General features: G+C 38.2%; 1 protein-coding gene across 4 annotated transcripts in view; it reads right to left on the bottom strand.

Annotated features, from left to right (window-relative positions):
• LOC121917205 (leukocyte surface antigen CD47-like) overlaps positions 1–26371 on the bottom strand; it is a 100878-nt gene that overhangs the window by 15841 nt on the left and 58666 nt on the right. For 3 of the 4 annotated variants that reach the window (XM_042442952.1, XM_042442953.1, XM_042442951.1), the window contains exons 4-8: positions 21658–21759; positions 17161–17253; positions 16160–16255; positions 12766–12861; positions 3671–3702 (exon numbers count right to left, since the gene is read on the bottom strand). In XM_042442952.1, coding sequence (XP_042298886.1) covers positions 3671–3702; positions 12766–12861; positions 16160–16255; positions 17161–17253; positions 21658–21759 — 419 coding nt within the window. The remainder of the gene's footprint in view (positions 1–3670; positions 3703–12765; positions 12862–16159; positions 16256–17160; positions 17254–21657; positions 21760–26371) is intronic. The other variant, XM_042442955.1, reaches the window with a different exon arrangement.

The following is a 26371-nucleotide window of genomic DNA, read 5'->3' as shown; positions in this document are numbered from 1 at the left end:
ATAAGATTACCACCTTGGAAACCTTTAAGAAGGTTATTAAGATGGATCTCTTCTGGCAGGCCTTTCCAGACTAGACCACCTCCACCCTCTACCTCATTTCCATCCTATCTAGATCCCACTATAAACTTCCTACAAATCTCCTACCTAGTTTAAATGTTATTTTATACTATTGTTTTAATGTTCTTCTGGTTTAATCTCCTATTAGTATTACTATGTTTTTATACTCGGAGGGAGAGAGAGGGGTTTTTAGAATTTGTAACTGTATCTTGTTTGATTGGTGTAATCCGCTTGGATTCTGAATGATTAAGTGGAATATTAATATTAATATTAATATTAATCCTCATGGTCTTTTCTTTCTTTGTTTCTTTCACTTATATTCTGCTCTGTAGCTGAAAAGGTTTTCGGGGTGATTTAATTGTAAAGCACCATATATACTCGTGTACAAGTCAACCTCATGTATAGGGAAGGTTTCAGGGTCAAAATCCTGGATTTTCAAATGACCCGTGGATAATTATTATTTTATTATTATAGTTTATTTCTATAGCACTGTAAATGTACACAGCGCTGTACATACAAATGATCAAATCAATAAATAAAATAAATAAGTCAAGAGTAAAACCTAGGGGGCTATAAGGAAGCATGTCTCTCCTTCTCCTTCTCTGGACCTCTCCCAACTGATTCCCTGGTGCTGAAGGAGAGGTTTTAACACTGGACTGAGAAAGGAAGCAAGTGGATTTAATGGAGAGGTTTTTCCATAGGAAGCCAGGGCTTGCAAAAAGGACCAGAGAGGGAAAGAAGCAAGTGTTTTTGATATGGGGAGTTTTTCTGATAGGAAGCAAAGGCTTGCAAAACGGACCGGGGTGTGTGTGAGGAAATGGTGTTCAATGGAGATTGGGGCATCAGGCTTGCTTGCTTTAGGACCTTTCTCAGTACTAATGATGCACCCACATTTATATAAGTCTACCCAAAATTTTAGGGTCAATTTTGGGGCATAAATTTCTTGACTTAGAGTATATATGGTACAACTCCACATTAACTGAATTTGGCCCAAAATCAATTCATACATGGGCCGGTTGATTATACACATAAATATCTGTGTGTGAGGGTACAAGTAAGACTGCAGACATGAAACACCAAACAAAGGACCTTCTCAGTTTGTCTTTCACTGGGGAGGTCTCACACCTGTATTTTCTTTTTAGGTACTGGTGAATACTTTTTTAAAAATTCCCAAGGTGTTCCTCACCAGGATGTATTCTGATATTTCTTGGCTGCTTTTACTGCACCCTTTAACTACTGTTTTACAGCTGAGGATGTTTTATTACTGTATTTTACTGCTCAGGAAAAAAATGTAATTGAAGGATAGCATATAAATCTTTAAAATATAAGAAATCAGTTTAACACTAGCTAGAATCTCCCTCTTAAGAAGGCTTGAAAATAGAGTTTGAAAACTCGGTGCTGTTAACATAGATGCAGAGAAAACATGACTACACCATGGTTACAGCAAGTAGCCACAGAAAGGAGGAATTTACAAGGCTCCTGCTCCCAAACCCTTTTAGGAATCTAACATTTGATCTAAAAGATAGCACTACTGCCTCTTTTGCAATGTGACACATCCAGAACAGTATGGAGTTAAAGCCAAGGAGTTTACATGACAGACTAAAGACTGTCCCTCATTGACAGGAAACTGCCAAGAAAAAATGGTCAGAATTTTAAAAAGAATAGCAGTTAGAATGGAACATGCCTAGCAATTTTTTTCATACTGCCAGAGGAAAAAAGAAACTTCAAGTAGGGTCTCAGGTCTGACAGCTGAAGGAATATTAAAAACACCTATGCTTCGCTTCACTTTAGTTTCAAGTGTAGTTACAAAATGTGTACCAATGAATCCATCCTGGATTTATTGCTACACATGAGAGAACACACTGGCGGCCAGGAAAAAAAACAAAACCCTGGTGCCTGGATGCCAAATACAAAAAGTGGAGATGGCAGATTAAAATCTGGATGAGAGCACGTCAAATTGTAAATGGATCATATATATATCACCCCCAATGTATCAGCACGTGAGGGAGAAAGGTAGATGTGAATGCCTGCCTTCATTTATCTTCACCAATACAACAGGGGATTGTTGGTGATACACAAAACATTTAATTATGTGACTATCACCTACTGCCCAAAGTGGAACATTAAATAAATTGTCTACCCTATTGCATGGTTGAGGGAAAGGAAACTTAGCAACTATCTTTCAGTTACAAGGAGCTGATCTAAATTTCTTTAAATATTGAGGAGGCATAGACGAGAAAAGCAACTAAGATATGGCCTCCAGCCCGTATCTTTTTCATAAGCAGTAGGGTTTACTAGCGCCTTTTGTGCAAGTATGCATATTCATATTTATTTATTTAATATTTTGCTTTTCTGCTGGGATGGGACTGGATACAATATTATACCCCTCTATTTCAACGAAAAAGTCTCCAGCAGGCAATGCAAGAGAGCAATTTTAGGCTGCATCCACACTGTAGAAATAATCTAGTTTGACACCGCTCTGGTGCCACAACAAACTACAGTTCCCAGAATTCCACAGCATGAAGCCATGGCAGTTAAAATGATGTCAAATTGTATTATCTCTGCAGTGTGGATGCAGCCTTGGTAAGAAATTTCCAATGACTGCACTGATTATCTAATATTTAGCAGAGGGAATGTGTTAAAACAAGTGAATTTGGACAGTATGACAAACCAGAATCAGTAAGAAATGGCAAGCTGGTACACACTGCCTAATCACTCCTGTTTGGCTCCTTGTGTGAATGTAGGCAGCTGAACAAAGCAAGACTCTGGCTTGTTTGGAAAGAAAGAAATAATAATTCTTGCCCTGATGTCACCATAAACCGAGTCTACAATTTGTTAGCCACTTTTGCTTACAGGAGGAGCCAAGCTGGAGCAATAAACAGTAAGTTAGGATTCTCCAGTACTGTACACTGTCATAGAATCATAGAATCATAGAGTTGGAAGAGACCATTGTGTCAGTCCCTTGAAATCTGTTTAATAACTGAGTTATAAGTAATTCATCAACTGAACTATCTCTCATCCACCATGTCTCAACAATTTTCTTGTAATATCAGGGCTCATACCAGGGACGTAGCTAGGATTTTAGGAAGGGGGGGTCCAGACTAAGTGCCACCATTATAATGGGGCTTGAGTGCGGCGGCGCAGCAGCACACACCATTCATTTTTCTAATGGAAGGGGGGGGTCCGGACCCCCAGATCCCCCCCCCCCGGCCCCATCCCTGCTCATACCTATCGCCCAAAAATTTAAATGACATGGATTAACTTGATTTCATTTTTTTTTAGTCTAATAGTTATCCCCACCCATTCAGATGTGGTTTAATGGTTCCGATGGGTGATTGGTCATGCTGTAGGTCTATTTGTATTCTGTGGCAATTTCATATGGAATGAGGTAAGAAAGGTATTGCTGGAATATCTTCTTACAGAGTTGAAAGAATAATGAAGCAAATCAGGGTTGTATAGTTCCATCACTGGAAATATTCTACGTAGCCAATGAATGGCAGTATGGACTTTGCTTGCTACCAACCTGGTTCCAACCAGTCGGGAAAGGCTCAGCATCTCATTACATATCCCCTGAGCCATCTAGACACCCCAAATGCATTCATTTTAAGCTTACCCTTGGAGGCTGATGATCTTTCAAGCTGGAACCTAGGATTACAAGAAAAATATAGAATAGATTTTCTTGCTGGGTACACAAAGTAGATGAATCTAATCACCACCAAGTTACAAGATCAAGTAAGAGTTTCAGTTTTAGCATCTCATCTGAAGACCTTTTGGTCTATTTCCATCTTTAAAATTATTATATCATAACAACAGTCTGTATAAACCAGGAAACAAGAGGATGCTACAAACCGAACCAGTGTAAAAGTTTCACTGAAGTGAGATGGTCATTCAGGATGATGAAAAAAAGAAAAACAGTGCGTACTGACAAGTTACACTCTCAGAAACACCCTCCTGACTTTCAAGAACTAGTTACAGGCTCAGTGCTGCAAAGATTTCCCATCATTCCAGGACTACTTAAATAACAATTTGGTTAACCACCTTTCTACTGTATACTCTATGAAAAACAGATAAAATATATGATTAAGTAGATCACAGAGACAGTTTCCTGTGGATTTATCGTGTCTATGCTCTGAGTTCAACATCAAAATCTCTCTAATTTGCTGAGCTTGAAGAGATGGAAGATCCAAAGAAGTGGAACAATTGGACCAAGGGTGCAACCAACAACTGACCCTTATTGGAGAGAGCTTAAAAATGTATATTGGTCCTGGAATTACTGTTTATTTATTTTATTTATATTGTACTCACAGCAACTTTCAAGAACAAAACATGCATGTGTAAAAACATATATAGGTTCGCAATTGTTCTACTGGAATTAAATTGACCATAATAGTAATACTATGGATGAATTAAAAACAATGTAAAGCACATCCATTTCAAAATAAAAATAAAAGCAATGCAGCACATGGTTTCTGCCAGTGGAAGGATAACAGGAAGAATAACCTCCATAGGACAGGATTTCTGTGGAGTCTGGGAGAATTCACTGAGAAGGTCTCCTCTCATATCCAGACCAAATATGTCTATTAGCAGGGGCTGAGAAAGGACTGCCTGTGAGTTACATACAGCCCTCCAAAGTCACATATGAAGTCCCCAAGCCCTCCCCCCCCAGCACCCCAAAAAGATTTGGAGGGAGTTTTTTTAACAACTAAAACTGCCCAACTCATTTTATTTTCAAAAACTTTTTTAAAAAAAACTTCAAAAAAGTTTTTTGACTAACCCCCCCCCCCAGTTTTTAAAATATAAAACATGCCCCCATGGTCCCTAAAGGGTGAAGTGATTCAAGTTCCCATGGTGTGGCAATGTGTCTTCCAGTCCTCTCTCCCCCCTCCCCCCAGGTCACCCACCTCTGTCTATGAAGGTGACAGTGCTAGCCATCCTGACCTGGGGCCAAAGTAGATAGCCTGGAAAGAGTGGCCTTTGGTCACTTTGGCTGCGATCAAGCCGTGTGGCCAGGAGTCGATCTGAAACAACTTCTTTTTAATCCAGCCCTCTGGACCGGAGTACGGCTTTGGCATGGCTTCTGGATGTGTGCCATCTAAGCGTCATGCCCCAAAATGGCCAGAAGCTGCTTTATGTGGCTCATATGTTTCAGGCCTTGGTGAGACATTTATTTCTTGTCTCAGGTAATGAAGATCTACCATGTCTTTTACTTCTTGCTCTTGGATTACTAGAAGTGAAGGGTGTAGTACTGTATGTGTGTGTGTGTAAGCGACTGAGTGAGAGAGATCAAATGGCAAGTTCAGTTATCCACCCATTACTTTTCACCCTAAAATTACATTTCCCTCTGGTGCAGTCAAAGCTTTGTAAAAAAGATTTTTTTCTTAACCTTCAGATGTGATTGCTCATTCACTCAAGCAAATCACCATGTAAATTACAGTTATCAAATGCTGTAAGTGAAGGTGTGAACCAGACTTTGGTAGTAACTGGTCACCAAATCCATTCACAATTGTCATCTCTAATTTCTTTCACTCTACTAGTTTAATTTTGTTTTAATATACTGCAAATGGTGTAAATTAAAAGCCTCGCTGGGCATTGCAATTCTATTTGTAACGATAAAATGGCATATAAATATTTTCAAGCTATCCAAAAATGGCCAGGTTTTAGCAGGCACAACATACAAAGGTAATAAATCTTTATATCAAGTCCCACCAACAGTATTTTTCTGTTCTAAGCAAGGCTAAATTTTGCTAGCGTCCCCTCACTCATACTAAACACTGATGCTTAAATGATAATAATGTGATTCCAAAATAGTTTAGAATAGATATGGCATTTATATCCAAAACATTTTGTAAATATGTGACTAAAACAGAAATACTACCAAGAATAATCTCAGATCACAGTCCCATAATGCTTTTGTTAAATCTAGGGAAAAGAGAATTTTCATGGAAAGTACAAGATTATCTGTTAATGGACGAGAGAATAGTTAAAAAAATAAAAGAAGAAATTAAACTATATTTTGAGGCCAACATAAATGAAGAAACCTCGATGGCAGTGGTATGGGATGCAGGGAAAGCCGTGTTAAGAGGACACTTAATCCAACAACAAGCAAGGTTAAGGAAGGAAAAAAAATAAAGGAAATAGAGCTAACAAACAAACTTAAGGACGCAGAAAAAAATTCAAGAAGCAGCCACAAGATATGAAGCTAAAATTAGAAATACAGTCAATTAAAAGACAAATAAACGATATGTTTACAGATGAAGTAATAAAGAACACAGAACATATGAAACACTATCACTTTGAGAACGCAAACAAGGTTGGAAAGTGGCTAGCGAATAAATTAAGAAAAGAAAAAGGAAGAAACACAATATTAAAACTAACATCAAATGGGAAAGAATATACAATTCAAAAAGAACTTTCAAAAATAATAACAGAATTTTATAAGAAATTATTTTCATCAGAATCAAAAACACAAATTAATAAATCTAAAATCAAAGAATTAATTGAAAAATGCCAAATAACAAAGATAACAAAGTCACAACTTGAAATGCTAGAATCCCCAATAACACTAGCAGAGGTAGACATGGCTATTACAAATTTAAAAGAGAATAAAGCGCCAGGACCGGATGGCTTTACAGCCAAATACTATAAGACATTTAAAGAGGAACTGGCAATTATGTTATACAGAACAATCAAACAAATAGAAGATGGAAACCTACCTCAAACATGGAGACAATCCTTAACAACATTAATTCCCAAAGAAGGTAAGAACATTCAAGACATAAATAATTATCGCCCTATCACTCTTCTTAACTTAGACTACAAAATTTATGCATCTATACTTGCGTCTAGATTAAAAAATGTATTAAAAGTATGGATAGGTAATGAGCAAGCAGGGTTCTTACCTGGCAGATATCTTAAGACAAACATTCGTATTCTATTGAATATGCTGGAATACCACGACATTTATAAAGAACGCAAATTAGGGATAATATTTTTAGACCTAGAAAAGGCCTTTGACAACATTAACTGGGAGTATATGTTATCTGTGATGGAAGAAGTTGGGATCAAAGGTAAATTCTTTAATAGGATAAGGAATATCTATAAAACTCAAACCACACAGATACTAATAAACGGGCAAAAAACACCATTTTGTAAAATCGACAAAGGTACTAGACAGGGGTGCCCCTTATCCCCCCTTCTTTTTATTATTGCAATAGAGGTATTAATTAAAAAAATCAAAAAAGATCCAACACTCAAAGTGCCAAAAATTAATATGCAGAGTTTTTATTTAAGGGCTTACGCCGATGATATCGTGGTATTTTTGGATGATCCAGTTAATAATATAACAAAGTTAGAAGAGATAATAGAACAATTTGGAAGTATTGCAGGAATAAAAATCAATAAAAAAAAGTGTGGTATAATAACGAAAAATTTATCTGCTAAAGAAATAACTGAGTTACAAGGCAGGACTGAAATCCAGATAACAGATAAAATAAAATATTTAGGAATAGAATTTTCAGGAAAAAACACTGATCTATACAAAAATAATTACGAGAAGACATGGAAAAATATAAAGACTGATTTAATAGAATGGAATAAAAAGCAACTCTCTCTTTTAGGCAGAGTAGCTACTATTCAAATGTCAGTCCTACCAAAAATGATATTTCTATTTCAGTCTTTACTGATATTCTTAAATAAAATGCAATTCAAAAGCTGGAATCAGGACTTATCTAAATTTATTTGGCAGGGCAAAAGACCCAGAATCAAATACAAGGTAATGCAAGATAAGAAACAAAAGGGCGGATTAGGACTACCCAATCTGGAGTTATATTACAAGGCCTGCGGGCTTTCTTGGATTAAGGATTGGATCCTACTTGAAAATAAAGAGATACTATCAGTGGAAGGCGCAGGAATAAAACATGGATGGCACATGTATTTAGGTTACAAAACACACAATGTTGAAAAGGAATTCAATCAACATGTAATAAGGAAGTCTCTGTATAAGATCTGGAATCAATATAGAAAAGTTTTTTACTCCAAAATACCTAGATGGATCTCTACACAAGAGGCGTTTCACAAAAATGAATATGCAGATAAAAACCAGTGGATTAACTATGCAGATGTACTAATTAAAACAAAAGGAGATCCTAAACTAAAATCTAGAGAACAGTTAAATCAAGAAGGAATAACAATTAGTTGGTTTCAATATATCCAAATGAAAAAAAGAATTTGAGAGAGACATGAAGGGAAAAGGAATAGACCCAGATTGGCAACCAGTGGATAAGATCTTATTAGGAAGTAATAAAGGGTTTATAAAAAAATGTATAAATATTTGTTAGAAGTAGAAATGGAGGAGGAAGTAATTAAGGAAAGCATGATAAAATGGATGGATAATATTGGCCACACAATTTCATTATCTAGTTGGGAACAATCTTGGACTCTGAATCAAAAATTTACTAAAGGCAACACACTGAAAGAAAACTATGTAAAAATATTGCACAGGTGGTACATAACTCCAGCTAGACTAGCGCGAATCAAAGCATCATACGATAACAAGTGCTGGAAATGCAAAGAGAAGGTAGGAACCTACTTCCATCTATGGTGGCAGTGTAAATATGTAAAGAAATATTGGATTATGATCCATAAAAAGATGCAAGAAGCGCTGATGTTAAGATTCCCTCTTTGTCCCGAATTATTTCTATTAAATATATTAGATACAATACAATTAAAATTATCAATGAATATAAAGAGTATTATATTATATATGGTAACAGCAGCACGTGTCTGTATAGCAAAAAAATGGAGATCTGGGACACTGCCATCATTAGAGGACTGGCTAAGTAGACTACATGATTATTATGTAATGGATAAAATGACAATGCTAGCAGCAAGCAGAACAATACAAGAACACGCTTCTAAATGGGAAAAGTTAGTTAAACTATGGTAACTTTACCAGAATGGAACTACAAGGGAGAACCGGAAACTGAATCTATCGGATTAAAAGAATATGTGATGAACATCAGATATTCACCAATGTATTGCATACGATAATGTATACTGTAAATACTTTCTTTCTCTTTATTATTATTATTTTCTCTCTGTTCTCTGACGATGTATATATATGAAAACTGCAATAAAAATTATAAAAAAACAAAAACAAAATAGTTTAGAACCAAATGAAAACAAAGATTAGGTTTAATTTAGTATCATAGACTAGAATTTAAAAAGTAGTTAGAATAATAGAATCTCAGGAGATTTTCACATGAGGAAAAGTGATGGGAGCATAGTGGGATGCTCCGATCACAATCGCGCAAGAACACAAAGATTTTTAGACGTCACATGATGTCACAATAATCATGTCATTATCCTGCGAATAAAAAGGAATTCTAGCACCGCTTTTCATTCACAGAAAAGTCCCATCAATAAAAACCAGCACTAGATTTCCTTTTTATTTGCAGGATAATGACACGATTATCACAACATCATGCAACACTGTCTGAAAATCTTTGCGCAATTGTGTGATAGTGACAGGAGCTTCCTGCAATGCTCTTGTTACTTTTCCACAGTGAAAATCTCCACAGAGTTGGAAGAGACCTCAAGGGCCAACAGGTCCAACCTGCTGCCATACAGGAGTACACAATCAGAGCACCCCTGACAAATGGCCATCCAGCCTCTGTTTAAAGACTTCCAAAGAAGGAGAGCCCACCACATTCTAAGGCAGCATATTTCACTTTTGAACAGCTCTTACTGTCAGGATGTTCCTCTTAATGTTTAATGAATCTCTTTTCCTGTAATCTGCATCCTTTGCTCCATGGCCTGTTCTCTGGAGCTGCAAAAAAGAAGCTTGGTCCATCTTCAGTATGACATCCCTTCAAATACTTAAACAGGGCTATCATATCACCTCTTAACCATCTCTCCTCCAGGCTAAACATACCCAGCTCCCTAAGCCACTCCTTATAGCGTATTGTTTCCAGACCTTTCACCATTTTGGTTGCCCTCCTCTGGACACGCTCCAGCTTCTCAACATCCTTTTTGAAATGTAGTGCCCAGAACTGAACGCAGTATTCCAGGTGAGGCCTGACCAAAGCAGAATAGAGTGGCACTATTACTTCTCTCAATCTAGACATTATACTTCTATTGATGCAGCCTAGAATTGCATTGGCATTTTTAGTTGTTGCATCACACTCTTGACTCATGTTCAACTTGTGGTCTACTAGGACTCGTAGACTCTTTCACATGTACTGTTGTCAAGCCAGGTGTCACTCATCCTATAACTGTGCATTTCATTTTTTCTCCCTACGTGTAGTACCTTACATTTTCCCCCTTCAGCCTTCTAATCTATTGAGGTCATTTTGAATTTTTATCCTGTCCTCTGGGTTGGAGTCATCTACAAATTTCATAAGCATGCCCACTACTCCTTCATCCAACTCACTGAGTTGTGTCTGTATGTGCCTTCAAGTCTCCTGTTAATTTACAGTGACCCCATGAATTTCATAGGGTATTCTTAGGCAGGAATATGAGGTGGTTTTGCCAGTTTCTTCCTCTGAAATAATAGGCTACAGCATCTGGTATTCATTGGCAGTTTCCGATCCAAGTACTAACCAGGGCTGACCCTGCTTAGCTTCCAAGATCAGCTGGAATCTGGTGTCTTTAGGGTATTTACAGTTAAATAAATTATTATAATAATTTGAATTTGGACAGACTGAAGACTACTGGAGAGCAGCTACATCCCAAGAATAGACAATACCTGTTAGAGAAGCTAAGGTAAATTCCTCTGTCCTATAATACTCTCTCTTGTTGGTAAATTCAGGTTATTCAAGAGTATTCTGCTAACATCTCATTAGCTGGATATTCTTTATTTGCATCTTCAAAATTTGGACTGATCTAAATCAGTGGGCATACTTTTAACCAGATAATTTGAAGGTGCACATGTCCTTAAACTCCATTGAAACCAATGGCATTTAAAAATCCTTCGTCGTTGTCCAGATTTGCAGCCATCAGCATTGCTTTTTGCTCTTAGCAGGACTGCAGAGGTGGTATATAACTCAGCACATTAATTTCCAACATTGAGTAATCTGCATATGAATGCTCAGTTCAGCACAGCTAGAATATCTTTGAGGGGGGGTAAAGCATCTTGTTGCCATTCAGGACATTTTTTGCAGACATTAGTGATGTTTGTCTTCATGTTTATTCTGTATTGTATTTGAGGTTTTACATTACAATTGCTAATTTCTGTTATGATGAACATGGTATAATGTATTATCTCCTGCTAACTAGAATACATTCACATGTTGTTTGATCTGTTCTTTTTTCCTTTCTAACTTTCAGCTTGTGGTTCTGCTTTATCCCCTATCCTACAATCAATACAGAATTAGAACAGAAGCCAAGCTTTTATTCTTCTCAACCATAACCTAATTCTTCCAGTTTTTCAGGAGACCAACCCTAATAATATATTCCATCATACTTTTCCATGTTATCAGAAAAGAAACCATCTAATAAACCTATACTACATGCGTACTTTCCATTCTAATGCTTCAAGAGCACCTTAGACAAGGAGTGATATGACTACAAATGTTAACAAGTTTGCTATTAACAAAAAGAAAATAAAAATAGCATGGGTACAGACCCCTCCCCACCTTCTGTGCAAAGTGAAGAACCAGTGTTCACAGCCATCCATGAACACATTCTATAGCAGCAATCTTCAGTATTTTTTTTAATGCAGAGCCCAAAACCTCAAGGTAGGACCCACTCATTAAGAGAAAGGTAAATGGACTTAACTTTTATAATACATATTTACACAGAGCAAGTTATATGGTTCATTGGTTTATTTTCAGTATGCAGTAAAACTATTAATTCAGCTAAGACCTCAAGGCCTACGAACAGTGTACAACTATATTATTAATAATACCGTGTTACATCTTATGTGCTCAGTAAATTCCTTTTTAGGGAATCTGCTTTTTCTTTTTGTTCACTTATTAAATTATATCTTTTGTAAAAAGAAAAGAAAAGAAAAGAAATCTTAATTATGTAGGGGAACATTACATACACAGTAAAATTCGCATACGCAGTTTGCATATGAAAATCCAATGAAGTTTTTTTCGAACATACACAGGAAACAACTTCCCTGGAGCTCAGAGAAGATTTTACTCCACATAAGCCATGCATTTGATAGAAAAAGATTACTGGATATAAATGCTACATAAATGGATCATACACATTTCTTATATGCATGAAATAATACAGAATTCATGCCCTGTATCAGACCACCTACAATGTACCCAATAGATATTATCTCAGTGGACTAAACTCAGTGTACTATATAGCTGATCTTGTTCACAATTATAAACAACTAAATCTTCCCATTCTTTCTCTGCACATTTTGAACAAAATCAGGGGCTAAGGGCAGAAAGGGGGAAGTCTAGACTCCATGGCTCACATTGGAAAACTCCTGCAATGACTGTCCAATTCTTCAACGTCTACAGACAAAGCAAGCTAGGTGCACACACTCATTGGCAACTTCCTTCCTTCATGTGAACAATCTCAAATGTCCAAAACCTTTCTCTTATAGACCCCTTCCACCTCCCTACCTAAAAGCCCACTGGTCAAGCAATGCATCAGTACTCATCAAGAATATTCTCATCTGAACACTCAAGTAATGTTTGATTTTAAGGAAACGTTTTTCAGGTAGAATTTAAATAGAAATTTACTTACCACCAATAACAATGAGATAAATTAGGCCAATTGCTGCTACAATATCAATAATCGCTAAGCCTGCAATCATGACAGAACCTTGTTTTGGAGGGCATGCTGTTTGGGGAGGGAAAGATAAATTTAGGTTAACACCTTTTATTCTATTTCTCAAAGATAATTTTTGAAAGAATAGATCTGTACTTTCTAGATAAAAACATTCATAATGCAATTATTTCTCTAGCTATGGATAACTGTACACCGAGTTCCCAGACTACACAATTTTTACCTCAAGGTGTATACAGACATAAAAATGGAAGGTGCATAGCCATTTGGGAATTGCAGAATGCCCTTTATCACTTCCAAGCATGTATTCTAAGGACTGAGTAATTCCTCATATAGTAAATCTGTTTACATTCTTTGTTCTTGACTGTTACAAAAATGGTTTTCTGAACTACCATATATACTTGACTATAAGTCATCCTCATGTATACATTGAGGGCAGGTTTTGGGGGCAAAATTATGGATTTTGATATGACCCTTAGGTAAGTTGAGGGTAAAACTTAGGACATGCAACAAAGGGTCTAAATGATGAAGCAAAGGAAAACAATGCCAAAGAACCTACAAAATTATGGCACGCATAACTGTTTTGGATCACACTAAAGGCTGGATGGAAGAGAAAGTAGAGGGAGGTCAGTGCTTCCACGACAGATTGCACTCTTGCCTTTCACCAGGGGATGTTTTCCTTTTTAATAAGAGTTAAAGTATAGTATTTACATTGACCCATGGATAAGTCAGCCTAGGCTTTTGGGGTCAATTTTTAACTAACATTTCTAGATTTATACATCAGTACATACAGCACTAAAAATTGTGCAAAGTATATGTGGCCTCATTTAGATGCAATAAGCCACAGCTGATATTCTGCAGTCTGATATAGCTACAAGGGTGGAGCTCTGAACTCATAGCTACTTCTGGTGATGCCAGTCCCCCAAAATATATCTCTTAAGCTAGGCAGTGCCCCACCCAAAGGGATTCCTAGGTGCTTCAGATTGGGGCACTGGGAAATAATGACTGCAGGCACTCTCCCAGTCACGGAGCCTGCTGAGACGAACAGAAGAACTTCACTGGACCAACCACAGCTGCTTGCCTAAGTGCATCCCACTAACATAACAGTCCTTCAGTTGTCATTTCCCAGCATCACAATCTGCAGTATCATGGAAACCCTTTGGTTGGAGTATTGTCTGGCTTAAGAAGCTGGTGTTTGGGGTCACATTACTTCATTAACCATCATAAAAGTGAATCCCAAAACTTAAAAGATCATCTGTCTGGCCAAGTTCAACTGTTATGATAACAAACCTGGGCAAGCCTGGGCTCACATACACCTCTTTCCCACTTCCTTCTCTGTGAAGAGATTAGCAGCACTCTTTTCCATTTTTGACTGACTCTTGATTCTGTCCGCTACAGTGTTAATGTCCAATTTTGTGTTATCTTTATTAAGGCATCAATCAAATCATCATTAATTTTACAACAAATACAGTTCCCAGAAACTGTGAGGTAGCACTAATTGCACAAGTGTATATGTTCATTTATAGACATTATTGGATAGCAGAATATCTTTGTATTAGACCACCCACAATTGTGGGATATTCTTTTACTAGTCAGACTGACTTTATTAATCTCCAAATGCTTTTGAATATGTTAATGAAAACATAGGCATGTGGCATTTTCTAAGAGCTGGCACACAAGAAAATTTCAAAACATATACTACAGTACTGCATAAGCAAAATACACAAGTTATTTTTCAGAAATAATCGGAGGAAGAGTGATTTGATTTCCATCTAAGAGGACATATTCAATTTAATACAGACAAGATTTAATTTTAAATTATGGTGGGTGGGTGCAGGATTCAAAAACACTGGATTACCACCACTACCACCCTGCAAGAGAGAGGAGAGTCAAGCATCTAGGAACCCTATTATATCAATAATCAATTATATCAAAATCATTTTAACAGTTAAAATCTGTCTAAATCACTTCTGCAGTCACTACAAACCATCAGTTTGATTAAAAAAAAACCTTCTAAAAAGCTTTCGTCAGTTTGAGGCTTTTTTGTTAAAATTTGCTTTATTGGTTAATTTTTTTCTCTATTAAGACTGCAACCACGTGTGTGTGTGCGTGTGTGTGTGTGTGTGCATATACAAACGTACATGTGATGTCTGTTTTAAGAAGACTGGACTAAAACTTGCACATTAGAAACAGAGCTTTCTCCTGATCTCACGTGACTTCAAAAAGACCTATGGAATCCACAGGAACCACTGCAGCCATGCGTTGGCTGCATCTTCTAAGAAAGATAAAAGGCCAGCTTGTCTAGCAATTAAAATAGAGCCAGACAGTCTCACCCTATTTACCAAACGCTGTAGCTTTACACACAAGGCAATAATTGTTCTCTTGCAACTAAATCCAATTAATACTATTTGGCTCTCAATTTAAAATAGCATTCCTTCTTTTATACATTTTATACATTTTTAGTTCACTTTTAAAAGCCTACAGTAAAGAAGATACTTTTGTTTTGTTTGTGTGTTTGTTTTAAGAGCCTTTACAGAGGCATCCTTTTCTAAACATAAAGCCAAATAGAAATTTTGTTGCATATATTCACTGCAAAGATATTTCCAAACGAACACAACCTGTACAGATGCCCAGTATGCCATCAATACTGCAGGCTGCCCATTCTTAAAAAACAGCTTTTCTCTGTTTGTGGCATTTCTTACCACAAAAGTATTTCCCAGATTTTATCCTCCTTTGAAGTGAAACCTCTTCCAAATGCAGGCATTTCATATTGGTGGAAGAGTTATGTGTGAAAATATAAAAAGCTATTCAGTTTTCTCATCTGTTTCGCCAGAAACTGATTAAACACAAGTGCATGTCACTGTGCAGAGGTGGACTAAACATTCAGAGTAAAGATTAAAATAATTTCAAAAATCAAGTGTTTGAAAAATATGGTTTTGGTCTGGATGTCCAATGATCATGCTGGCTCAGAGAATTTGGACATTATAACCCTAACAAGTAACTTTTCCAAGCTCTGCAAAATAGCCAGCAGCAATTTTGGAAGCATCTTTAGGATGTGCAGTGCTACAGAGTTAATAATTTAAAAGCAAACCTATTTTAGGCCCAGCTCACAAGACTCAGGAATGTGAAGCAGAGCCATAATGATGAAAATGTAACACTACCTTCAGGCCAATGTTTGTTCATGGGATAAAACAATATTAAATGCACTCAAGGTTTCTCTTCTTTGAAAACCTTTATGGATTTCACAATGGGGAGAAGCTGTTTTGTAGGATACTTGTCAGTATGCTACCTGACACCTCTTGAAAATACAAGGGTAAGAAATGCAAGAAGTATTATAAAATATATTGCTTACCTAGCACACACAAAGCAAATCCAGCCACGGCAATTATGTATCCAATTGCTTTCAGGGCTACCAGAATAATTGCAAACAGAGGCTGCTTCTCAAAAACTAGGGAAACAATAATATATTATTGAGAAACGAATGGTGAAACCCAACAGACACATAAATGAAAACAAAACAAATGGGGATCTTTTAAAATACAATTTAAACTGGTAGAAATGTATGTCCTACATAGCATGTGAATCAGGCAAAAACAAGCCCAACTGCCAAATGAAAGTACTCCCGAAGGTAGAGTTTCTAATCTAACTTATTTTATTATACCAAAATAAGTACAATATGTTCAAACAGAAAGAATATATCAGAAGCATAGCCTAGTTCTATGAACCAACTCGATTTGCAGCACTCTGTGAGAACACAGGCTCAGTACAGACCGGCGCTTTGCGCCGCCTGGGGCAGAAGGTAGGGCTCGGGAGACCAGAGCATTTGCACGCTCCCAAGCAGTACTACATGCCACCGACGGCATCTTGGCGCACCACCGTTTACACAGCACACGCGGCAGTAACGTCTGTGCAGAGCAGCACCCAAACAGCGTGGTGCCACAAGGAGCGGCGTCTGGCTGCCCCTTTCTTCCCATCTGTATCCCCCCTTAGTTATGTCACAGCTGAAACATGTCTTGGATTCAGACAACAATGCTTACTGCATCTTTCTGGCTCAGATTCTTGTCTGTGACAGCAGACAATAACAGATGATTCTTACCTTCCAGCTTCAAAATGGCTAAAGAAGAAAATAAACTCCTGACATGCTGGAACTCCCCCACACAGTGTCACAACTCAGGGACATGCCATGTTTCAATAACAGTAAGATTTTCCCAATAGCTGAGAATATTCTACAAACACCCCCCTCCCCCCACATTCCCTCACATCTAAAAGTTCCCTTCCCTTCTGCCCCCTTCTGTCTATCATAGCACATTCTAGGAATAATTTTCCAAAGCCAGTAAATCAACAGATTCTCACCTGATGTGAACAGAAAGTAGAGAAGGGGCACTAAAATAAAAGCAGGCACTACAATTAAGGCAAGGCCAGTTCGTTGTGAAGATGAATATCCCTCTATAAAAGATCAATTAAAATAGGAGGAAAAAGCCATTAAACACAATACAAAGGAGCATTTTGAACCATATGACTAGCTATCTCCTACTTAAATTTGCATTTCAAAGTACAGATCTCTTCCTTTACAAAGAACCTTGCAACCTCTGGGGCTGCTTGTTTAGAGAACCAGGTAGAACATACTCAATCGTAAATACATAGATCGACCAACCAACATTTTGTCCATTTGATTTTTATGGTATGCCATAAATGAAGCAATATTAGTACTGGAAGGACTCAGGAAGAGAGCATTTAAATGGGACTACTGTATATATTCAACTGTAAGTCAACCTTGTGGATAAGTCAAGGGTCAGACTTAAGGAGGCAGCCCAGCTGGGAGAAGCAGCAGGGCGATCAATTGCCCTTCTCAGCCTGTCCCCAACTGGACTTTCACTGCAGAGGCAGCTCGGCTAGGGAGAAGCTTGGGACATACCGACCCGTGTATAAGTCAATCCAGTTTTTGGGGGGTCAATTTTTGACCTAAATTTCTCGACTTATACACAAGTATATACGGTAATACAAACCTTATCCATCAAGATTATAATAGTTTCTATATACTAAAAGAAGCAGAAAATTATGAAAGTGACCTACTTAAATGTTCCCTGGGGGGAAACCAGCATGAGAAAAATTCAGATTTTCTGTTAAATGTTTACATAACATGAATTCATGCATTACATAGCCATCCAATTTACTTAAGAATACAGAAGTAGCCATATCAAGCCTGCTAAATGAGTAAGAAAGAAACATAAATTTGAATCGCTACTCTTTGCTTCAATTATTTCAACTGAATGTTGGATTTCTATGCTAACAGTTCCAAACTTTACCTGCTACAGATTGCAGGCCACCTGGGCAAGGATCATGTCATCCCTCTTGCACTCCCTCATCACTCTTGCTTTTAAAAATTAACAGGAGGTAAAAAAGCTTTCATGGCCAAAGAAATAAAGAACCAGTCTTCAGCATAAGAGATCACATGATCAATGACCACTGGAATATGATCTCAAGGTGACATGTATTTTCTGAACAGTTCTTGTGCAGTATTTGCAGTGAATAATGTGTTGTTGTTTTTGTCTTTTTTTTTAAAACTAATAGTAGAAATATCTGCCACTGAATTGAAAGGGGCTAGGCACCAGGTTTGGGAGCAAGATACCTGAAAATAAAGAAAACGAAGAAGAGATGTGAATACTATTATCTAATTTGCTTTTCAGTGACAGACTGTAACCTCTTTTACAGGTCACTTAATTATCTGCCTGTTTTCAGCTGAAAGCAGCCCTTCAGTCACATTCATGTGTTTGGCCAAATTCACTTTTGCAACCACTTTTTGCAAGCCTCTATAAATGTGTGGTGGCTTGATTCAGGTTAGTGGGGCAGATATTGTGCATGCCCAATTATGATCCTTTGTCCTGTATATAACCTTCTGAAATGATTGTAGCACTCACTATCTTCCTTTCACTTTTCTTTTTCTTCCTGGTTTGCATGGAGAAACAAAGTAACAGAACAGAGAGACTATGAGCATATGTAAGTCAGAAATGGAAAAAAAATGCCTTGAAACATCTGTTGAAATTTAGGAAGGGTTGTTCAGAAGTAACACTTATAATATAATCCTATATCTGAAGAGCTTAAAACGCTCAGTTTCAAGTAAGTGTTCTTGCTGCCAAGGAAAAAGGAATGGCGGGGGCATTTTTATCCTTGTGTCCATTGGAGCTGTCCCCCAATCAATACATTTAAATTGCACTTTATAGAATGATTTGCACCCACTGTAAGCAATGGGAAAGGATTTATTTAGATTACTTTCATAAATAGTCTAAATCCATTCCCATGTTGGCAACATGGGTAGGGACTAGAGAACTGTGAATTCACTTCTCTCTCTTTCTCCCATCACATCCTCCTTATGTCCTTCTTACTGAAACAGGTTGGGGAGGATGAAGACACTGTGGAAACTGATGTGGTGAGCAGGAGCAGATACCTAGGATCAGATCGTCCTGGTATCAAAGACCTTAAAGATGGATTTCTGCCCCTTTCTATTTACCAAAACCTGTACATTGTGCTGTTAGCAAATTACTCACTGTTCACAAGCTACCGTTTTTCTGAAAATGTGACAACTGTGCAGCTATTCCCCCCCCCCCCCCCACCCACACACACACACACAATTTTTTAATCCTAGGAAATATTTAAATATCTAATTTCTATCTCAGTAGCCTTGGCAGTCTATTAAAAATTTTCCATACCTACATTTTGTCCACATAAAATTTAAACAAAAGGGCATGCAGTTGAATTGCCCAAGGTGCCTATTATTATGTTAATTATTATTATATTTATCCATATCCTCCCTTTTCCCCTGTGTGGGACTAGAGGTAGTTTACAACCGTTAAAATACACATCACTAAAATTTTACTTCATGCTGAAGTTAAACATGTAAATAAACTATCAGTAAAATTAAAATCAATTAAAACCTAGCCATTAAAAATAAAACAGCTACAAATATTCCTCCAAAAATAATGTCAAGTAAAGTTTTAAATTTGTTTGGACTATGTTAGGTGTGTTTTCCTTCTTCCTAAACAAGCATTTCAGACATTTAGCTACTATATTTATATAGTAAATAAAATTAATACTCTGCAATTTTGTTTACTTCATAAAATTCAACCAAATGTGCTAAATGAAATCTCAACAGATTCAGGAAATTAGAATGTATACAACACTGCTCCTTGGTCCTGCATACAAATGCAAGCCCTCTGTAGATTACACATGCCCCTGTCACCACTACACAGGAAGTTTACAAGATACACACACACACACACACACTATACATCCTTTGTAGTGGTGACAGGGGATATATATATATCCTGTGTATCCAACTGGCACAGAGGCACATAAGCTGTGTGTGTGTGTGTGTGTGTGTGTGTCTATATCTCATGTGCCTCCAATGTACAGTAGGGTCTTCAATCTATCTGCAGCTCTCTGAAATTCTTGGTGCCTGAAAAAAGGCATTTTTATCCTTGGGGCAATCCCCCATCGATACATTTGAATTTTACTTTATAGAATTATTTCCACCCACTGCAAGCAATGGGACAGGAATCAATGATACCAGTTTCATAGGCAGTCTAAATCCTTTTCCACATTGACAATATGGGTAGGGACTAAGAGAATTGTGGATCCACATCGTCCTCTCTCGCATCACATCTTCCACATGTATTTCTTATCTCTTGCAACAGTTTGGGGAGCTGGGGAGCTGGCATGTGCCTCCATTACAGTTGAGTCTAGCTTATAAGAATCGTTAATTCAGGAGAAATGGTCCATGCTACCCAGTAGCAGGTGTGGAAATGGAGAGACCCGTTGGGCTCTGACATCCATAGAATTGTATAAGCCAGTCAATGGAAGGTGAGAAGGTGGAGAGATCTATTGGCCCTGACTCCCACTTGGGTTCTATTAGTCAATGGGAGACAGGCAAGGTAAAAGAGGAAAGGCTTGGGGTGTGTGTGACAAGGAGACCGTCCTATAGTGCAAACAGGTTGGGGTTCGGAAAACAGGGTTAGCAATAGATGGAGTTGGAGAGGACTGTGGTTTTATATCTATCGTATAAACCTATTAAATCTATGTTTCTTTCTTTCTTTTTTCTTTTTGCCACCCAAGGGGAGGTTTAAACAAGTTGAGCTTTCGTGTTATAACTACAGTTATCTTTTACCATGTAATTGTCCTTCCTTTCCTTTTCTTTAAAAAAAATAAAGACTTCACTTTTTAAATGCCTGATTTATTCCTCAAAAGAGAGTGGATAGGAAGCTCTGGTCACACGTCTCCATGACCGGGACTACTAGGAACTGTATAATTATTATTCTATGTTCCCAATAGGTATGGGGGAGGAGTGTTGAGCCTTTACACCCTCACACACCTGAGAGGGATTAAATCTCCAAAGAAGGGCTTGGTGGCATCACTAATGTACCACTGCACTGGGAAGAGGAGGCAAGTCTGGGTATATTTTGGCTGCATCCCAGTCTCCTATTTGCAACAGCCTCAACCCAATAGAATGCTCATGACAGAATTATAAGCCTCTCTCTCCTTCCACAGATTTCAATGCCAAAACTATGCTATGAAGGGTTTTCCAGTCCCACAGAGCAGGTTTGGAATGGACTTGCAAACTCCGACTTCCCATGCTGGACTCCATGCTTATGCGAGTGGGAGTTCAGTTTTGGAAACAGCCTATGTTTGAAAGCTGCTGGTTTTTCAGTTTCCATTTCAGAACAGACATTATCAGCTCTCTTGTCCTCATCCTAAGACCCTACCTGCTTCCTTGTCAAACTGAAACAATCAACCAAGTATTGGCCTGCTCATCACACAGAAATCTGCCCCTTACTTTGAGAAGTTAAGGCATCTTACCTGGAAGAAAAAGAACGATACCTATCACGGCAAGAAAGATGATTATTAGTCCTGCAAAAATTAAGCCAATCTTCTTAGAAAGTGTCATGTCAAACTTCATTGCTGCAGGAAAAACCAGAGTAAAACAACATTTTCAATACTATATACTTGAAGAACACCACACCGCGTTTAAATGATGCCTGCTGGAAGCACATCAATAGAACATTAAGGCTGAATGTTTCTGTAAATGATCTGCGACAACACAGATTATAAATGAAATACACAAGAGTGGTTATGCTGCTGTCCTCTCATCACACATATCTGAGAACTGCATGATCAAAAATATCCATATATACTCACAGAAAGGTACTAATGTTCATAGTGCCAATGACTGCACTGTCCCCAAGGCTTTTAAAATGAAAGCAAGACCAAAAATGAGAGACGTAAAACAGACAAGGACAAGGAAAATGGTAAATGAAATTCTAAAAGTCTGTGTACATAACACATTTTTAGATCTACGAGATCTGTTCAGCTTAAATCCAATTGCTAGTTCTAGCTAGAACAAACAGTGAAACACTTAATGAATGGTAAGTATACATTTATGTAAATACAGTACCACTGATTCTGTAGGATTATTCTAGCTGAGGCTAGCAACAGGATCTTCTTTGTCATTCTCTCTCTCAGACACGCAGACACACTTGAATTAATATTTATCAAAATCTGAATGCTCCCTGGCTGTGCTTCATCCTGAAAATGAACACAACAGGCTAGTACAATAACACCCAAAATCTACAAAACAGTGATACTTTTATTGGTCTTATTATCACTGTTTTGTGGATTTTGGATGATATTATACTTTGCTATATTGCCAACACGGCTACCCCAGATATGTTTCCTGAATAGAATAGAATGGAATAGAATCATAGTTAGAAGGAGCCTCATATACCATGGTGCCCAGCCCCCACCACCCAAAACACACTTAATGCAGGAAATCCACCTAGAACATCACCAGCAGGGAGCTATCTACCTCCCTTTTTTGAAGATGTCCAGGAAAAGAGACCCCACCACCTTTCTAGGTAACTAGTTCCATTGCCAAGCTGTCAAGAAGTTTCTTCTAATGTTCAAATAAAATATACTCTCCTGGGACAGTAGAGAACAAACTTGCACCCTCCTCTCTGAGACTGCCATTCAGATATTTAGAGTGCAAACATATTTTCTCTTCACCAGACTGAACATGTCCAACTTCTTCAACATTTCCTCATATTGTAGTGTTCTCCATGCCCCTTAACATGTTTGTTGCTTTTCTCTGAACCTGCTCTAATTTGTCCATTTCCTTCCTATAATGAGGTGCCCAGAACTTGAACATAGTACTCTACATGAGGCAGAATACTAGTGCATAATATAGTGGGACTATTACTTCCCTTGTCTTGGGAACTATGGTTCTATTAATGCAGACTAAAATATTATTTGCCTTTGTCACTACAGCATCACACTGCTCTGTCATATGTAACTTATAATCAATAACTCCAAGGTCCCTTTCACATGTACCACTGCTAAGCCATGTATCCTCTATCCTGTAGGTGTGCATTTGGTTTCTGTGATGTAAATCTAGAATTTTGTCTCTGCTTGATTACATGCTATTATTTTAATTCAATTTTTTAGATTATCATGGTACTTTTGAATTGTGTTCCTATCTTCCAATGTGTTAGCTATCCCTCCCAATTTTATATCATCTGCAAATCTGATAAGGATTCTCTCTACTCCATCATCTAAGTCAGTGATTCCCAAAGTGAGTGGTATGTCCTCCAAGGGGTGGTGGAAAGATCCGGGGGGTGAGGGGTGGGGGGTGGTGGCAGCTGGAGGCCTTCAGCCAAAGTATTGGTGTGCAAGACAGGGAGAAGCAGCAGCCTTTAGGGCCATGGTGGGGATGAAAGTTTCAAGAAATTTTCTTTCAGGGTTCCTTAAAGCCACCCACTGATCATTTTGTGTGATGCTGTTTACTGCTTTTTGCCTGCCCACATAAACTCAGTCCTTTAGCTGCATCTTTAGCTGCATCTTTAGCTGGTGGCGGTGGCAGTAGGGAAATTCTTGCAAGGCTTGGGTGCAGAACATTGCTTTCTATGACTAGGAGTGGTATCATTTTGGGACACACTGACTGGGTGGTGCAAGGGGTTAGAGCACATGGCAGCGTGGGAGAAGCAGCGGCCAAAAGGAGCTTTCAAATTAGGACCCTGTTTAAGCTTTGTGAGCTTTGCTGAGACTTGGCTGGCAGGTTGGAGCTGCTCTGCTGCTCCTGTTTTCTTTCATTGGACAGATTGAGAGAAGAGGTAAAAGAAGAAGTAATGTTTGTGGGCGAGGGGGACATTTGAAGTTGTGTGGGGAAGACATACTCTAGTGAAGGAGAGGGAGGAGTATCTGGGGTGGATTGTTGGAAAGAGCCCTTCCCCTTGGAGTGGCAGCTGTAGTTAAAATGTCTCCCCTTGCCTATCCAATCTAGGGCATGTGGCCTCTGTAACCCCACTACACACACACTGGCTTCACCCTTTCTGCCCCAACAAAGTAGGATTGAGAGTCCTTCCTTACCAGGGAGAAACTTCTCCCTTTGCACCTGGCCACTGAGCAGCAGGATGAGCAGCAACCGAGAGCCTCTTGCCTGCACTGGCCTTTGCTGGAGGGGTGGTATGGGTGAGAGGTTTCTTGGATGCTGTTCATTCAGCTGCAAAGTTGCTGCTCTCAGGGTGACCAAGGGGCAAAGTGACTGAGACTGGTTTTTTGAATTTACAGTAGAACAGCAAACCTAATCTCAATACATATGGGGGGAGGCATTAGGGTCATCACTCAAAATGAAACAGAGTGTAGCTGGAAAAGGTTTGAGGACTACAGATCTAAGCCACTGATTTTTAAAGAAGTAGTGCAATTCTCTTAAAAAAAAAAAGTATATATGTGCCTTCACTTTTCACTGACATTTACCAAATAGCATCTATGGCTGCATCTATACTGTAGACATAATACAGTCTGACACCACTTTAATGCCATGGTTCCACAGTACATTATCCTGGGATTTGTAGTTTTTTGAAGCATGAGCATCATTTCACAGAGAAAGCTAAAGACCTTGTAAAACTACAAATCCCAGGATTCATAGGATGGCACTACAGCACTTAAAGTGGTGTCAAACTGAATTATTTCTACATTGTAGATACATCCTACGATGGCAATGACAGGATACATTCCCAACCATACACATTGTGCTGATGGCTTTATTACGTCAGCCAAAAAGGCACAGAATGTATTGTGCTAGCTTTTGAAGCTCACAAGCTTCTTCATCTAGGCAATTAATGATTTAAAAATAAGAGTTTGGCAAAGGATAAATGCTTATTCACTTTACTCCACAAATATTCATATACCAGAGAAGTTTAAAATCACTATTTTTCAAAGGGATAATCCCTTATTTAAAGAACAATTTATTTGTTTGTCTGTTTGTTTGTTTATTACATTTGTGTTCTATCTATAGGGCACTCGAGATGGCTATCAACAAAATTTAAATAAAAACAAATATAATTTTAAAATTTAAAACTATTTTAAAATACATCATTAAAAAGAAACAATACCTCCTTTTTAGCTATAATACATCTTAGACGGTGAAAGGACTGTAATTACAAAAGGCCAGCTGGGAGGTGGTCAGCCTAACCTCCCTTGGCAAACAATTCCACAGTCTGGGATTACTGAGAAGGTTACCTAATGTGCTTCCAAAGAGGGAAGGACTAAGAGAAAAGCCTTTCGCAAAGATCTTAAAAATCTGGGCAGGCCATAAAGGAGAATACATGGGATACCATGGTCCCAAGCCATACAGACATGTACTGAGGAATTTACCTGACATTAACAGGGTTAATGCTAAACATTTGAATGAAACAAAAGATTAACACAGTTTTACCATGCAAAATCGACTGAAAACAGTGGTTTTCTGAAAACCCACACGTTTCCTGATCAGTTCTGTACTTGCATAAACATGGCTGGGACATCACGCTAAGTCTATATAGTTGTCAAAATCAATTCATACATTTGTATTTTAGAGCCAAATGTGAATTCTAAAGCCAAAAATCCCAAATTCCAAAGTGTCGGTTCAGGAGGTAACCAAAATAATTGATAGGGAATAACTCAGGCTTTACCATGGTCTTTCTCTGAGGCCCATTAGATAATAAACCAAACTGGATGTCTCTGTAGTTCTATGTGGAAATTTGCATAATATGACAATAGTTTTAATGATGGTATACATAATCAGCAACTTGAACAGTGCTTGGAAACTGTACCAAACTCGGAAGCTACAGTTGGTTCAGAATACGGCAGCAAGACTGGTCACTGGCAGCTCCAGGGCCAGCCACATAACACCTATATTGAAAGATCTGCATTGGCTGCCAATCCGCTTCCGGGCACAATACAAGGTGTTGGTTGTTACCTATAAAGCCCTAAATGGCTTGGCCCCAGAGTACTTGGAGGACCGCCTCTCCCCATATAATCCGCCCCGCACTCTAAGGTCGGGTGGGAGACAACTTTTGAGAGTTCCTAAGGTGAAATATACAGCGTCTGCGCATAGGGCTTTTTCTGTTTTGGCCCCGCGGACTTGGAACTCTCTCCCTGACGAGCTCTGCTCGGCCCCCTCCCTCGAGTCTTTTAAGAAAAATCTCAAGACTTACCTCTTCCGCCAAGCTTTCCCCCACATGTCCTAATCACTATTTTT

The sequence above is a fragment of the Sceloporus undulatus genome, unplaced genomic scaffold, assembly GCF_019175285.1.
Source record: "Sceloporus undulatus isolate JIND9_A2432 ecotype Alabama unplaced genomic scaffold, SceUnd_v1.1 scaffold_12, whole genome shotgun sequence".
Lineage (NCBI taxonomy): Eukaryota > Metazoa > Chordata > Lepidosauria > Squamata > Phrynosomatidae > Sceloporus > Sceloporus undulatus.
The sequence above is the reverse complement of the archived record's forward strand: the minus strand, read 5'-3'. Positions and strand labels throughout refer to the sequence as shown.